Source organism: Coregonus lavaretus (assembly GCF_964263955.1).
Source record: "Coregonus lavaretus genome assembly, chromosome: 11".
In the NCBI taxonomy this organism is placed as follows: domain Eukaryota; kingdom Metazoa; phylum Chordata; class Actinopteri; order Salmoniformes; family Salmonidae; genus Coregonus; species Coregonus lavaretus.
The window spans coordinates 48,243,017-48,260,868 of NC_139998.1; the positions used below are offsets into that span (position 1 = coordinate 48,243,017).

Genomic DNA, 17,852 nt, shown 5'->3' on the forward strand with positions numbered 1-17,852 from the left:
GAGCTATATACAGGGAGTGCCAGTATCCGATCAATGTGCCGAGGTAGATATGTAGATGAAGGCAGGGCAAAGTGACTAAGCATCAGGATAGATGATAAGAGTAAAATAAAGAACAGAGTAGCAGCAGCAAATTATGTGTGTTTGTGTTGTGTCGGTTTATGTAGTGTTTGTGAATGTGTGAGGATTTTGTGTGGGAGTGAGTGTTTTTATAAAGTCTAGTGAGTGTTTTTTATAAAGTCTAGTGAATGTTTTTTATAAAGTCTAGGATCAGTGCAAGATAGTCATTGCGGATAGTTCGGGTACCATTAATTAACTATTTAGCAGTCTGGCTATTTAGCAGTCTGGCTATTTAGCAGTCTGGCTATTTAGCAGTCTTACGGCTTGGGGGTAGAAGCTGTCTCGTTTCCCGGACGGTAGCAGAGTGAACAGTCTATGGCTTGGGTGGCTGGAGTCTGGCAATTTTTCGGGCCTTCCTCTGACACCGCCTGATGGCAGGGAGCTCGGCTCCAGTGATGTACTGGGCTGTCCGCACCACACTTTGCCATACCAAGCGGTGATGCAGCCAGTCAAGATGCTCTCGATGGGGCAGCTGTATAACTTTTTGAGAATCTGAAGGCCCATGCCAAATCTTTTCATCCTCCTGAGATGGAAAAGGCGCTGCCGTGCCCGCTTCACGACTGTGTGGGTGTTTGTGGACCATGTTAAGTCCTTAGTGATGTGGATGCCATGGAACTTGAAGCTCTCGACCCGCTCCACAACAGCCCCGTCGATGTGGATGGGGGCATGCTCTCCCCTCTTTCTCCTATAGTCCACGATCAGCTCCCCATCCACACCTAGTGTGAAAACACCCTGAGATTGTTAGCTCAGCGAGATAATTGTGTTTACACTGCCCTGCTTAGAGGGGGGCAACTGTCGGGAGAGTGTCGTGCACTACCTTTGGAGGTAGTGGTCGAGACGTGACAAGTTCGCAAGTTTACATTCCAGTATACAGTGAGGGAAAAAAGTATTTGATCCCCTGCTGATTTTGTACGTTTGCCCACTGACAAAGAAATGATCAGTCTATAATTTTAATGGTAGGTTTATTTGAACAGTGAGAGACAGAATAACAACACAAAAATCCAGAAAAACGCATGTCAAAAATGTTATAAATTGATTTGCATTTTAATGAGGGAAATAAGTATTTGACCCCCTCTCGATCAGAAAGATTTCTGGCTCCCAGGTGTCTTTTATACAGGTACTCTTAAAGGGAGTGCTCCTAATCTCAGAACGGTGAGGAATCAGCCCAGAACTACACGGGAGGATCTTGTCAATGATCTCAAGGCAGCTGGGACCATAGTCACCAAGAAAACAATTGGTAACACACTACGCCGTGAAGGACTGAAATCCTGCAGCGCCCGCAAGGTCCCCCTGCTCAAGAAAGCACATATACAGGCCCGTCTGAAGTTTGCCAATGAACATCTGAATGATTCAGAGGAGAACTGGGTGAAAGTGTTGTGGTCAGATGAGACCAAAATCGAGCTCTTTGGCATCAACTCAACTCGCCGTGTTTGGAGGAGGAGGAATGCTGCCTATGACCCCAAGAACACCATCCCCACCGTCAAACATGGAGGTGGAAACATTATGCTTTGGGGGTGTTTTTCTGCTAAGGGGACAGGACAACTTCACCGCATCAAAGGGACGATGGACGGGCCATGTACACACGGCCAAGGTAACAAAGGAGTGGCTCAAGAAGTAGTACATTAAGGTCCTGGAGTGGCCTAGCCAGTCTCCAGACCTTAATCCCATAGAAAATCTGTGGAGGGAGCTGAAGGTTCGAGTTGCCAAACGTCAGCCTCGAAACCTTAATGACTTGGAGAAGATCTGCAAAGAGGAGTGGGACAAAATCCCTCCTGAGATGTGTGCAAACCTGGTGGCCATCTACAAGAAACGTCTGACCTCTGTGATTGCCAACAAGGGTTTTGCCACCAAGTACTAAGTCATGTTTTGCAGAGGGGTCAAATACTTATTTCCCTCATTAAAATGCAAATCAATGAATAACATTTTTGACATGCGTTTTTCTGGATCTTTTTGTTGTTATTCTGTCTCTCACTGTTCAAATAAACCTACCATTAAAATTATAGACTGATCATTTCTTTGTCAGTGGGCAAACGTACAAAATCAGCAGGGGATCAAATACTTTTTTCCCTCACTGTATATACTACCTTTTCAAAATAACTTTTTTTGTCCATTAAAATAACATTGATCAGAAATACAGTGTTGTCATTGTTAATGTTGTAAATGGCTATTGTAGCTGGAAACGGCTGATTTTTAATGGAATATCTACATAGGCGTACAGAGGCCCATTATCAGCAACCATCAGTAGGCAGAGTTGCAAAGAAAAAGCCATATCTTAGACTGGCCAATAAAAAGAAAAGATTAAGATGGCCAGTCTGAGATATGGCTTTTTCTTTGCAACTCTGCCTAGAAGGTCAGCATCCCGGAGTCACCTCTCCACTGTTGACGTTGAGACTGGTGTTTTGCGGGTACTATTTAATGAAGCTGCCAGTTGAGGACCTGTGAGGTGTATGTTTCTTAATCTAGACACACTAATGTATTTGTCCTCTTGCTCAGTTGTGCACCGGGGCCTCCCACTCCTCTTTCTATTCTGGTTAGAGCCAGTTTGTTGAGCCTGTAATCGAACCCATAATTGCTGATGCTCCAGATACTCAACTAGTCTCAAGAAGGCCAGTTGTATTGCTTTTTTAATCAGCACAACAGTTTTCAGCTGTGCTAACATAATTGCAAAAGGGTTTTCTAATGATCAATTAGCCTTTTAAAATGATAAACTTGGATTAGCAAACACAACGTGCCATTGGAACACAGGACTGATGGTTGCTGATAATGGGCCTCTGTACGCCTATGTAGATATTCCATTAAAAATCTGCCGTTTCCAGCAACAATAGACATTTACAACATTACCAATGTCTACACTGTATTTCTGATCAATTTGATGTTATTTTAATGGACAAAAAAATAATTGCTTTTCTTTCGAAAACAAGGATATTTCTAAGTGACCCCAAACCTTTGAACGGTAGTGTATATAAATATGTATGTGTGTGTGTGTGTGTATGTATATGTGTGTATATATATATATATATATATATATACACACAGTGAGGGAAAAAAGTATTTCATCCCCTGCTGATTTTTGTACGTTTGCCCACTGACAAAGAAATGATCAGTCTATAATTTTAATGGTAGGTTTATTTGAACAGTGAGAGACAGAATAACAACAAAAAAATCCAGAAAAACGCATGTCAAAAATGTTATTCATTGATTTGCATTTTAATGAGGGAAATAAGTATTTGACCCCTCTGCAAAACATCACTCAGTACTTGGTGGCAAAACCCTTGTTGGCAATCACAGAGGTCAGACGTTTCTTGTAGTTGGCCACCAGGTTTGCACACATCTCAGGAGGGATTTTGTCCCACTCCTCTTTGCAGATCTTCTCCAAGTCATTAAGGTTTTGAGGCTGACATTTGGCAACTCGAACCTTCAGCTCCCTCCACAGATTTTCTATGTGATTAAGGTCTGGAGACAGGCTAGGCCACTCCAAGACCATAATGTGCTTCTTCTTGAGCCAGTCCTTTGTTGCCTTGGCCGTGTGTTTTGGGTCATTGTCATGCTGGAATACCCATCCACGACCCATTTTCAATGCCCTGGCTGAGGGAAGGAGGTTCTCACCCAAGACTTGACAGTACATGGCCCCGTCTATCGTCCCTTTGATGTGGTGAAGTTGTCCTGCCCCCTTAGCAGAAAAACACCCCCAAAGCATAATGTTTCCACCTCGACGTTTGACGGTGGGGATGGTGTTCTTGGGGTCATAGGCAGCATTCCTCCTCCTCCAAACACGGCGAGTTGAGTTGATGCCAAAGATCTCGATTTTGGTCTCATCTGACCAAAAAACTTTCACCCAGTTCTCCTCTGAATCATTCAGATGTTCATTGGCAAACTTCAGAAGGCCCTGTATATGTGCTTTCTTGAGCAGGGGAACCTTGCGGGCTCTGCAGGATTTCAGTCCTTCACGGCGTAGTGTGTTACCAATTGTTTTCTTGGTGACTATGGTCCCAGCTGCCTTGAGATCATTGACAAGATCCTCCCGTGTAGTTCTGGGCTGATTCCTCACCGTTCTCATGATCATTGCAACTCCACGAGGTGAGATCTTGCATGGAGCCCCAGGCCGAGGGAGATTGACAGGTCTTTTGTGTTTCTTCTATTTGCGAATAATCGCACCAACTGTTGTCACCTTCTCACCAAGCTGCTTGGTGATGGTCTTGTAGCCCATTCCAGCCTTGTGTAGGTCTACAATCTTGTCCCTGACATCCTTGGAGAGGTCTTTGGTCTTGGCCATGGTGGAAAGTTTGGAATCTGATTGATTGATTGCTTCTGTGCACAGGTGTCTTTTATACAGGTAACAAGCTGAGATTAGGAGCACTCCCTTTAAAAGTGTGCTCCTAATCTCAGCTCGTTACCTGTATAAAATACACCTGGGAGCCAGAAATCTTTCTGATTGAGAGGGGGTCAAATACTTATTTCCCTCATTAAAATGCAAATCAATTCATAAAATGTTTGACATGTGTTTTTCTGGATTTATTTGTTGTTATTCTGTCTCTCACTGTTCAAATAAACCTACAATTTAAATTATAGACTGATAATTTCTTTGTCAGTGGGCAAACGTACAAAATCAGCAGGGGATCAAATACTTTTTTCCCTCACTGTATATATATATATATATATATATATATATATATATATATATATATATATATATATATATATAGTCAAAAGTTTGGACACACCTACTCATTCAAGGGTTTTCTGTCAGGTGGATGGATTATCTTGGCAAAGGAGAAATGTTCACTAACAGGGATGTAAACAAATTTGTGAGAAAGAAGCTTTTTGTGCGTATGGAACATTTCTGGGATCTTTAATTTCAGTTCATGAAACATGGGACCAACACTTTACTTGTTGTGTTTATATTTTTGAATGAACAAGTCCCTCATAGAAATGTAAAGCATTCTCTAAGATTTCAGTCACTTCTATACCCACTGTAACGACTTAATTAGTCAAAAAGGCCTACTCTTACCTTTTGACCTCTGTTCCATAATTCCCTGTCATGAACTGGACTTGGCAGTAGAGACATTGTTTTGGCAGGTAATGAATGTGAAGTTTCAGGCCGGGGCACGAGGTCAGGTAATGGCCGAGGGAGATGTGGAACCCTTCTTCCACATTACCGCTGTGAAAGCCCTCCCATTTCTGATGGTCACATAGACGCTATGTTTACATTGTTCAATCTTTCATTCTTTGTTCCCTCACGTTTTCTTGACTCAAGGAGTTAATGCATAATAGCTCTTAAACTACCAGAATTCACTTTTTTGGGGGGATCATTTCTTTAAAATGTGCAGTTTTTTGTTTTAATGACATTTTTTGGAAGACAATGTACATTTTACATTTTAGTCATTTAGCAGACACTCTTATCCAGAGTGACTTACAGTTAGTGAGTGCATACATGTTTTATTTTTTTTCATACTGGCCCCCCGTGGGAAACGAACCCACAACCCTGGCGTTGCAAGCGCCATGCTCTACCAACTGAGCTACACGGGGCCCATAGAGGAGCTTCTGCTTCCCCTGTCTCCCTCGCTCCCCCGTTTGTTTAATGTAACCATCCTAGTGTAGCCGACAGTAATAACAGGTTTTCACATGCTCCTTTCAATCAGAGGGACTTCTGATAGAGGCGTTGGTCTTAGTTGTGGGGCGGAGATTACACTAGCATGTCATGCTTAACCCACATGTTCTACATTACCATTGGCTCTCCATTTCGTTAATAACAGGTTTCCTTGTTCCTTAGAATTCTTATTTCGCCTAATCCTCCTCTTTTCAGTGGCTTTGGTCAGTATCATGTTCAAGGCCTTACGTCTGAGATTATTTATGTATCCATCTTGCCTTCTCAAAATGGCTAACTTTTCAGCCCACTTTATTCATGGTGGGTCTGTGTCCCTTTTTTAAAATGTAACGATGAACATATGCTTCCATTCAGAATGTGTGGATGGAGGTAGGGCTGTTGCGGTAACCGTATTACCGCCACACCAGCGGTCACGAGTCATGAAGGCAGTCAAATTCCATGTGACCATTTAGTCACGGTAATTAGGCTTCTCCAAGTTCTGATGCTGCTGATGGTCATTAGTAGCCTACCAAACTTGCTAACTGCCTGGTACTCAGCACTCTATTGTCCCTCTAATCACTCTGACATCAATGCAAATGTAATCGAAAATCAAAAACTTCATGAGAGCACATGAGCTCGTGTTGCGCAACATTTCTATAGGCTATGCAATTGCGTGAGAAAACGGAGTGATGGCCTCTATTAAAAAGAGGATCCCATCAGCTTACTATAGGCTAGGCCTACTATACAGTACCAGTCAAAAGTTTGGACACACCTACTCATTCAAGGGTTTTTCTTTGTTTTTACTATTTTCTACATTGTAGAATAATAGTGAAGACATCAAAACTATGAAATAACACACATGGAATCATGTAGTAACCAAAAAAGTGTTAAACAAATCAAAATATATTTTATATTTGAGATTCTTCAAAGTAGTCACCCTTTGCCTTGATGACAGCTTTGCACACTCTTGGTATTCTCTCAACCAGCTTCATGAGTAATGCTTTTCCAACAGTCTTGAAGGAGTTCCCACATATGCTGAGCACTTGTTGGCTGAAGCTGGTTGAGAGAATGCCAAGTGTGTGCAAAGCTGTCATCAAGGCGAAGGGTGGCTACTTTGAAGAATCTCAAATATGAAATATATTTTGATTTGTTTAACACGTTTTTGCTTATTACATGATTCCATGTGTGTTATTTCATAGTTTTGATGTCTTCACTATCATTCTACAATGTAGAAAATAGTAAAAACAAAGAAAAACCCTTGAATGAGTAGGTGTGTCCAAACTTTTGACTGGTACTGTGTTTATTTCTCAACTTTCCTGATATTAAGCATACTGCTTCTCTTTACAGCAGGAGTATAGCCTACCTGACTGGCATGAAAATGAACCACGGGAAAAGTGTCCTCCATTCGCTATTTAAGTGCATAGATTACATGTATTTTTTCCCCTGCCCCAGTTTCGAGACAGTTGCATGATAATGGTCCATTCTAAATCAAAACAAATTTCACACATATATTATTTAGTATATGTAAAGACAAGATTGAATCAAGAATAGTCTGATGGGTGACAATATAAGCCTATCATTTGTGAATGATGCCCAGCGTAAGGCAAGAAACAATGCCTTTTTTCCCGAATCATAGTCACACGTCATGTAGCCTAGCCCATAGGCCTATATGTTTTGCTAAGGTTTGTATCACAACTAAAGTGGCCAAAAAACTTCTTAAAATTAAGTACATGAACCCGCTTTACAACAGGTGTAGAGCCTAACTGGTATACATAAGCAGCGTGTGAGTTTCAAGTTTGGGGAAGATCATTTTCACCATAAAAATGTACCTTTATAATAAAGCATTACATGCATAATCGCATTTGCCGTCACTTTCGAGAACAGTGTTATCCTGCTAATTGATTGCATTTTGGAACATTCGCGCTTATAGCCCTCTTTGCGTATGCGCATTGCTGCATTTATAATGTGAAGAAATAGCCTAATAGTCTAGTCTATCAACATTTTAAGCTAAACGTTCTGAACTGTTGCGTCAGCCTCATTGCGTAAAAAAGTTTTTTTGATGCTAGTGGTTGTATTAATTTGCGATATATCGCATCCCACAACTGTCCCAGACTATGAATAGAATAGGTCAACCTTTGTACTATGGGGGATAGTAGATTAACATAGGCTAGTGCTTTTCCTGTTTGTTAGGCCTACTCATCTTGTTGGCTGACGAAAAGTAAATGTGGACAGTTCTTCCAATATCTTCAGTATGCACCTCGGAATTGGATAAGGACGCTCTGTTGCATCCCCAATGTGTCTGTCTTCACTTGTAGCCTGTGAGTAAGACCCGATCACGTGATGGAGAGCCATGTGCGTGAGAGGTGCTTTGGGTGCACGTAGCACTCAGGGAGTGCTGGCCGCAAAAGGCATGGATTTTTTAGGTGGCATCACGGCCACACAAAGGCGACGTCGCCGGGAAATTTGAGGCATTATCAAGTGCTTGTCAAATTGTGAATGAGAGACGGATTAAGTGTTTACAGCCTGCGCAAAAAAAACAAAGCAGAGCTCATGCCTTTCAAGCAACTTTTTTCAAATCATCATTAGTCGCATCATGCAGCCTTACAATGTATTAAAAATCAAAACATATAGCCCAACGTTTTGTAGAACAACTGAAGTTCCATGAATAACTCTAAATTAAGCATATAGGAGGACCTATTTCTTTGTTAACCGCTCAAAACAGAATAGCCGCATGTGCGCACTCCCTCAAATCGTTTGGAGAAAATATCCTTTCTATTTTATTCAGCTTTGTTCAGTTGTATTCTTCATACTATAAAATAATATAAAATAATACCACGGAATTCTAAACAAATCTTGTCTGCTAAATGAACTAGTGTAGCCCACAGCCATATGGCATAACCAGATCAGGACCTAACATAAGGACAACTCAGAGTATGCTATTCTGTTCTTCTGAAATAGACTACATTTTCTTCATATCATGCTTCTTTAGACCTGTCTAAAATACATAATGGATTTATTGTGGAGGTGTAGGCTACATTACATGGATTTATTAGACTTTTTTAAATGTAGATGTTCCAAAGGTCTGCATCAGTGGCTTGTAGGCTATGTGTGGAAGCCAGGAGATGCTAAATGTGTTGATGTTAATTAACGGTCTGTTACCTTGAGACCGGCAGTTATCTGCTTAATGGAGGCCTGTTTTTCTTCTGGGCTTGTCATGGTGGAGCGCCCTATGTTTTGCTTTATTGTTAAACTCCAAGACTGTTCGTTCCGAGGCATTGAGGAATGTGGGTCTGACTCCGTGGAATTGCCCCAAGGTAGTGTTACACATTGGTAGTGTTACACATTGGTAGTTTTACACATTGGTAGTTTTACACATTGGTAGTGAATGTGGCAACATAACTCAATACAATGTAAGGCGCTTTTAAGTCTAAGGTTAAAGGGGCTATATGAATTATTATGATATTGTTATGATATTATTATGATTAAGCTTAGCTATGTGGGCCTCTGGTGACTGAGTCCATGATGTTGCCTCTAGTCAGCTACACAGGAAGGCTGGGAACAATAGTATGATGTCAGAGCAGGGCAATCCCCTCGTGCTGGGAGCTTTCCTGTTTTCAGATGATTGTCCAGAGCATTGGCAAACATGGAGGCCGCTGAGTAGGTCATAAATAATGTAACTTTACATGAACATTTGTATTTTAGCAGACATTTAAGCACAAAGGGCTAACAGAATGTTATGAATTTGAAAATGTTAACTAGTTTTTGATTAAATAATACAAAAATTCAATGGTACTTCTGGAAAACAGAATACAAATATTTCTACATGACTTACTGGTATGAATTACATTCTACATTTCTTGAATCAAATCATGAGGCGAAACAAGAAGAGACACAAGCTCCTGACTACGAAAATAATGACTTTTCAAGAAATACATTATGGCCTTAATACACCGAGGTTATTGGCTTCTTCCACAGTAGAATACAAGGTACACCACACATATTACACAAACCGCTTGTGTGTGCTGAATTGTTAAATGTGTTACCACAGTTTACTGGCCAGCAGTGCTGAGCAGTCAGGAAATGTATGGATCACTAAAAGGCTCCTCATTACTGTTAACGTCAGGCTGGCACAAATAAAAGCTTCTGTAATGGCTGCCCATAACTTCGTAATCATAACTTCTGTATTACCAAGTAAGCTATTATTCTAAAAGTACAATACAGACAACGTTGTTCATTTGTTAATTTAGCTGCAATTCAAGGACAGTTTTGAGAATTATTGTTTGGCGTTTCCAAGTTATTACAAAATGACACTGAAAACAAAAAGGTCATGGCTGTTATGACAATTACACAGTTATTGTTCTACATATTCTGTTTGGCTTCAGACTAGTGCAGTAGAAGTCCGTTTGATGATTTGAAGTTGTTCCAGACTTCAAATGTCCTCTGAAAGGTTATCTTTTCTCATCAGCCATATTACATTTACATTGTAGTCATTTAGCAGACGCTCTTATCCAGAGCCACTTATAGTTAGTGAGTGCATACATTTTCATTCTGGCCCCCCGTGGGAAATGAACCCACAACCCTGGCGTTGCAAGCGCCATGCTCTACCAACTGAGCTACAGGGGACATTTCTTCCAAATAACATTTCCATATCCGTCTTTGGTTTCATAATTACGTGGTGGATTGTAGGGTAGGGGGACCAGACTCATCAAAGGCAAAGCTGAAGAATGTACAGTAGACTAGCAACAAGCAGGCTCAAACACTGGTACATTCTTATTTATAAGGGCATTTTAGGAAAACTGCCATTTTATCTATCCTGTCTTCTAGCTCGAAATGAAAACACATAGAAGGTCAGATCTCAATCTTATTTTATGCTAACGGTCCCGAAAATCAGAACCAAGCAGGGCTAAAACTCCAGGACCTGGTGACCCTGGAGGAGGTCAAAGGACAAATGGATAGTTTGAGACATGTAGTTGTCACTAGTTTGCGTTGCCTTATGTAAGGAAGCATGTTTTACTTCACACACTGTTTGTTGTTGTCAGTGTCTTTTGTCTGTTTTGTCTTACATTGTTTCTTTTCATTTTTAATCCCCGGCCCCGTCCCCACAGGAGGCCTTTTGCCTCTTGCCAGTCCGTCATTGTAAATAAGAATTTGTTCTTAATGGACTTGCCTAGTTAAATAAAATAAAAAATGATGCCGATGAGCTGGTTCTAGTAGTGTTACTAATGTGTACAGTAGTGCAAGGAAGACTGTAGACGTGGAGAAAGAGCAAAGTTTTGCCCACGTTGACAAGGACCAAGTGGGGTGTAGGGGGAGATTCAGGGATGATGGAGGGGAGTGTGGTTTGGGGACAGGGAAAGACGCCAAACCCTCTAATGGCTCACATATGCCGTGGTGGTCGGCCTTGTGGCTTTGGAATACGGGTCTGGCGGAACGTGCCATGACAGAGATGGGCTTTTTGAAACTGGCCGCGAGACGAAAGGAAGGAGCAAGAGTGGCTGGTGAGGCACTGTCCAGCCTCACGAAGGCACTGTCCAGCCTCACGAAGGCACTGTCCAGCCTCACGAAGGCACTGTCCAGCCTCACGAAGGCACTGTCCAGCCTCACGAAGGCACTGTTCAACTATGCTAGTAGTCTCAGCTGTAGCCAGCAAGGTCTGCACAGCACTTCTCCTGCACTCTGAAAGCAGCTTCAGTGACTTCCAACTCTGCAAGATATGGCTAGGTGGTTTGATGGCAAAACCTCCCTATTTGACCTAGGCCAGCCATTTGTGAGGAAATCCATATAGTTGAGAGGTTTATGTTGGACCGAAGAGACTTGGGGACTCTATTCAATCTGTAAAGCTGAAACGTTACAGATTCCGCAATAGAAATGTAAAGGTAATTTCCGATTTAGCCTTCATATGCAGCGTTTACCGTTATTGCAGTCTCTGCTAGAGCAGCAACATTGCCTTTAAATTTCAATCACGATGTAAAGCTGAACTTGCGGATGGGGCTTGAATAGAGTCCTAGAGCAGAAATATTACCCATGTTTCCACTAATTAAAATAACATTTGTCACTCCTGTGTTATTGTTATGGGTCCCTACCTACCTGCCTTGCCGAACAAGCTCTGTCATTGTCCAGGGTTCATATTGTTCAGCTTGGCTCCCGCCCCAGTGGCACGATATCACTTTGGCCAGACTTGGCATGCCTTGGCCCTGGGCCTGCCAGGTTAATATGAGTGTTAACAGGAAAGTGTGGGTTTGGGGTAAATAAGTCACGCTGAACTGACATTTCGTCCTTACCCTCTGCCAGTGTGGTGCCCTTGCTGAGGGAGTCCATCGGGATTCTGATGCAGCGAACTCCGCCTTCTCTGGACAACGCCCTGCCAGAATGCTACCAGAGGGTAAGTGCTGCACAACCATGCCTCAACCATACCCTCACGTCAAAGCTGAAAACATGGTGGGAAATGGTACTATAAATCTTTGCGTGAACTGTGTGTTTGCAGGTGCAGCAGTTGCAGGGTGTGTACAACCTGCAGGAGCCTCACTTCTGGACCCTATGCACAGACGTCTACATCGGCACGCTCAAGCTGCTCATCGCACCCGACGCTGACGGCAAATGGATTCTTAGCCAAACACACAACATTTTCACACAGGTAGGAAAGGAAGCCATCCCTTTGTAATTTCACACACATGGCCATTCTCCTACAAATACACACACTGATTAGCCAGCAGCAGATAGGAAACCACAAAATCACTGGTAACATTGGAAAATAACCGCCAACTGGTCAGCAGACGAAATTAAGTTGCTGCTTGGTTTATGAGCAGATGATCAGTCTATTCAAGTCACAGTGGAAGGTGTGAAACAAAGATGTAGCACCCGAGTTCGACAAGCTGGGTGTGAAGAGCTCTGCCATGACGACCATTACACTGTCTTGTTAACATTAGAATGACTTTACACCTGTACTAGGTAATGACAGGCCACAGAAATGTCCGAGACGTGAAAGGAAAAAGTATTCGCTGTGACGGATGTTGATGCAAAGCTTGACAGTTTGTCTCCATTGTACTTATCCACAGGCTGGAATACGGCAACTGTATGTCCAGATAGAAGTGGCAGCAATGTAGGAGGACTCGTTCCTCTCCATCTCCCCGGGAGTCCTGGGACCAAAGACCTCTGTGTGCTGCTGTGGGGGTTCCTCCCCACCTTGTTCCCCCTAAACCCACATCTCTCTGGGTCTCAAAAGTTTACATCCCAAACCAAGGACCAAGACAGAAGCAGCTATAGGACAAGTACACTTTGACTCTTGAGAGGAAACAAAAAAAATGAGGGAAACCAAAACTTGCAAATTATGATGTGACATCTGCGAGGAAAACAATAATTTTGCTTCAGACACTGCACATCCACACACACCTCCACCCATTCTACTGTTTAGGAAGTTTCTTTGTCTTAATAATGTCTGAGAACCTCACAAGCCATACTGTAAGTCTTGGTTAGATCCTTTTTCCCACTAAGATGGGGTTTTAATTAAAATTTGTAACTATTGTCTGATAGGAGCTCAAGTACACTTCAATGGACATTTTGTGTTAAGCCCTGCAATCATGTAAGACCCATCGATAATCAACGTTTGTACGTCTATCATACCAGTCCCACATAATTAACTAGGGGGCATGTTCCATTTGGCCATTTACTTGCACTTTGCACACTTGAGCCATTCAACTGTCATTCTGGGTTTCTTAAGTGCCTTTTGACTCAAATCATGGACAATCAGTCATATCCACGTGTGGAAAGCCATTCGTTTACGTATGTGAGACTGGAATCATCATGTCCTTCAAGACCCGGAGGGAATCAGACGAATGACATGGGTCTTTTTATTCCAACCCTTTGGTTCCATCTTTGATCCAATATCCTTTTGAGGGTTGTCAGGGTATTTTTTCCTAAGGGAAAGTTGTAAGAATTCCTCTTGACCACGCTTGAAAAAATTCCCTGGACGGCACACAGCAGCTTTATTTTAACCATGAACAGCTGCGTATGACCTTGTCAAAGGGGATGGTTAAAACAGACGTAAAAATGAAGTTAGTCTAAAACCCATGATTTCATTGCCCTCATTGGTCTTAAGTTTGCAGTTGGCCAGTTCCAATCTTTTGAAATGTAATAAATGATTTTACTGCACATTTTATATTATTTCTCATTATTGGTGATGCAGGAATGAAGGTTGACATGGGATAATAGTTTAAACTTCACCTTGAAAAGGTTTGGCAAAGCTTGTGTACATCTCAATGTTTGTTCAGTTCCACTGTTAATTGTTATGTTTGACAGAAGAGGTGGTGCATGTCTTTAAACAAGGAAATTGCTCCGTTATGTGTCATCCATGATTTCCTATCTGTAAATAATTACTTTACCAAATCTCATACTCTTAAGGCTGGTTTTACAGGCCCAGAAAAAGGTAGCTGGTGTTCCAGGTTCCAGCTAGCGTTTCTTTTTTGCAATTGCGCTGTGCATCTCCGAAGATTGTTTAAGAAAATAACGTTAATAGGAAGTAGCAAAAACTTGTCCAGACATTGTGAAATTTGATCACCTAAAAGCATTCTCTTTGGAGAATCTCCATTAAAAAGTGGTTTTAAAGTCCAGGAATTGGCTTAATCTGGGTCTGGGTAACTGGCCCTAAAATAACTGATTGCATTTGCCTTAAGTCTGCCTTGTCATTTTCTAATACAAGAATACAGGACAGCTTCACTTTACCAAGACACTAATCTTACTGAGCAGTTGTGTTCCTCCGTCAACTTTTTCTTCATTTCCTCTTCAATCACGCAGACATTTTATGACAAATGGCCAGCGAGCGTCAAGATCATTTGGTGACCCTGGTTCCAAGGCCATAGTGAGATTAAACTACCCGATACATTGGCGTATTCAGTGTACAATAACCCTAAAGCAATCACTGGCTCTCCTTAATGGCATGATGTCGACCCATCACCCAGACCCACTGGTGTGTTAGTGTCGTTCATCAACGGTATGGAGAAGAGTTGGTAGGCCTATACCACACATGGTCCTGTGTGGAACTGTCTCAGACTGTCTTTGTGGAGAACCTTCAGAGATCCTGAGAGTCAGTCTTGAGATGGGGTGTGTGCATTAGGAGCTGTACGTTGAGCTGTCAGTCATGCGGAGGTCCTGCAGTATGTCGGGGGTGGCGGCTGACAGACGTAGCATGTCTTCCTCCAGCGGGTGCAGGTGACCCGTCACGGTCATGGAGTGTAGTGGGCCGCCCAGGTCACATGACGCCCGCTGGCGGAGCATCCCCGTGTGGATGGCCTGGTCCTCGGCTCCCACCTTGGCCAGACCCACGCATACCTCACTGATGGCTGGAGGGAGGGAGAGAGACAAAATCAGTAGTATTGCTTTGATGTGTGCTCACATTAAAGGCCCACTACTTCATTCGAATAACAACGAAATGGCAGCCCTGCCACATGGTTTACTATAAAGCTGAGGGATGGGACTGGATAACTGTAACCACTAATTCATAATGTACAGCATGTTAGCCACTCACCTAGGTCATCCCCACGCTACCTCCTGTGTTGTTCCATCTCCAGGAGCTGCTCAGCTGCCTGGCTCACGGTCATATACCTGGGGGGTTCAAACATCTTACAGCCCCTTTACAGGAAAAAGACACAGAGGACGTTAGGTCTGGAGTAATGTAGGGCCTGACCAGACCTACAAGTCACAGGAGGTTGGTGGGACCTTAATTGGGGAGGACGGGCTCATGGTAATTACATTTACATTTTAGTCATTTAGCAGACGCTCTTATCCAGAGCGACTTACAGGAGCAATTAGGGTTAAGTGCCTTGCTTAAGGACACATCGACAGATTTTTCACCTAGTCGGCTCGGGGATTAGAACCAGCGACCTTTCGGTTACTGGCACAACGCTCTTACCCACTAAGCTACCTACCTGCTGGAGCGGAATGGTATCAAATACATCGAACACATGGTTTCCATGTGTTTGATGCCATTCCATTCGCTCTGTTCCAGCCATTATTATGAGCCGTCCTCCACTCAGCACCCTCCACTGCTACAAGTGCTGTGGAGGAGACATCTTGTTCGGAATATAAAAGCTGCATCTAATTGACAGGTGTAGACAAGCCCTTTGTTACTAGTAAAGACATTCACAAGGAAGGAGAAAAGAAGGACATGGCATTATGCCAAGCACCCTGTTCTGTACTGTACTGTGTAGGTCAAACGGAACATATCTGTATTTGTTCAGCACTCTGAAATCTAGCTGTTTTTTTGGCAGTGTTTCATTCTGGTGCTAGATCAGAATTACAGTATACTGAACAAAAATATAAACACAACAAGTAAAGTGTTGGTCCCATGTTTCATGAACTGAAATTAAAGATCCCAGAAATGCTCCATACGCACAAAAAGCTTATTTCTCACAAATTTGTTTACATCCCTGTTAGTGAACATTTCTCCTTTGCCAAGATAATCCATCCACCTGACAGAAAACCCTTGAATGAGTAGGTGTGTCCAAACTTTTGACTGTATATATATATATATATATATATATATATATATATATATATATTACTACCTTTTCAAAATAACTTTTTTTGTCCATTAAAATAACATTGATCAGAAATACAGTGTTGACATTGTTAATGTTGTAAATGGCTATTGTAGCTGGAAACAGCTGATTTTTAATGGAATATCTACATAGGCGTACAGAGGCCCATTATCAGCAACCATCAGTAGGCAGAGTTGCAAAGAAAAAGCCATATCTTAGACTGGCCAATACAAATAAAAGATTAAGATGGCCAGTCTGAGATATGGCTTTTTCTTTGCAACTCTGCTTAGAAGGTCAGCATCCCGGAGTCACCTCTCCACTGTTGACGTTGAGACTGGTGTTTTGCGGGTACTATTTAATGAAGCTGCCAGTTGAGGACCTGTGAGGTGTATGTTTCTTAATCTAGACACACTAATGTATTTGTCCTCTTGCTCAGTTGTGCACCGGGGCCTCCCACTCCTCTTTCTATTCTGGTTAGAGCCAGTTTGCCCTGTTCTGTGAAGGGAGTAGTACACAGCGTTGTACGAGGTCTTCAGTTTCTTGGCAATTTCTCGCATGGAATAGCCTTCATTTCTCAGAACAAGAATAGACTGACGAGTTTCAGAAGAAAGTTCTTTGTTGCTGGACATTTTGAGCCTGTAATCGAACCCATAATTGCTGATGCTCCAGATACTCAACTAGTCTCAAGAAGGCCAGTTGTATTGCTTCTTTAATCAGCACAACAGTTTTCAGCTGTGCTAACATAATTGCAAAAGGGTTTTCTAATGATCAATTAGCCTTTTAAAATGATAAACTTGGATTAGGAAACACAACGTGCCATTGGAACACAGGACTGATGGTTGCTGATAATGGGCCTCTGTACGCCTATGTAGATATTCCATAAAAAATCAGCCGTTTCCAGCAACAATAGACATTTACAACATGACCAATGTCTACACTGTATTTCTGATCAATTTGATGTTATTTTAATGGACAAAAAAATAATTGCTTTTCTTTCGAAAACAAGGACATTTCTAAGTAACCCCAAACCTTTGAACGGTAGTGTATATAAACATGTATATGTGTGTGTGTGTATATATATATATATATATATATATATATATATATACACATAGTGAGGGGAAAAAGTATTTGATCCCCTGCTGATTTGGTATGTTTGCCCACTGACAAAGAAATGATCAGTCTTTAATTTTAATGGTAGGTTTATTTGAACAGTGAGAGACAGAATAACAACAAAAAGATCCAGAAAAACGCATGTCACAAATGTTATGAATTGATTTGCATTTTAATGCAGATCTTCTCCAAGTCATTAAGGTTTCGAGGCTGACGTTTGGCAACTCGAACCTTCAGCTCCCTCCACAGATTTTCTATGTCTGGAGACTGGCTAGGCCACTCCAGGACCTTAATGTGCTTCTTCTTGAGCCACTCCTTTGTTGCCTTGGCCGTGTGTTTTGGGTCATTGTCATGCTGGAATACCCATCCACGACCCATTTTCAATGCCCTGGCTGAGGGAAGGAGGTTCTCACCCAAGATTTGACGGTATATGGCCCCGTCCATCGTCCCTTTGATGCGGTGAAGTTGTCCTTTAAAAAAAAATAGAAAATCACATTGTATGATAA

General features: G+C 42.1%; 1 protein-coding gene across 1 annotated transcript in view; it reads left to right on the plus strand.

Annotated features, from left to right (window-relative positions):
- Positions 1-13,849, plus strand: part of LOC311137242 (zinc transporter 7-like) — a 30,652-nt gene extending 16,803 nt beyond the window's left edge. The window contains exons 9-11 of the mRNA XM_084171625.1: positions 11,993-12,083; positions 12,186-12,335; positions 12,757-13,849. Coding sequence (XP_084027751.1) covers positions 11,993-12,083; positions 12,186-12,335; positions 12,757-12,804 — 289 coding nt within the window. The 3' untranslated portion in view covers positions 12,805-13,849. The remainder of the gene's footprint in view (positions 1-11,992; positions 12,084-12,185; positions 12,336-12,756) is intronic.
- The last annotated feature ends 4,003 nt before the right edge of the window (positions 13,850-17,852 follow it).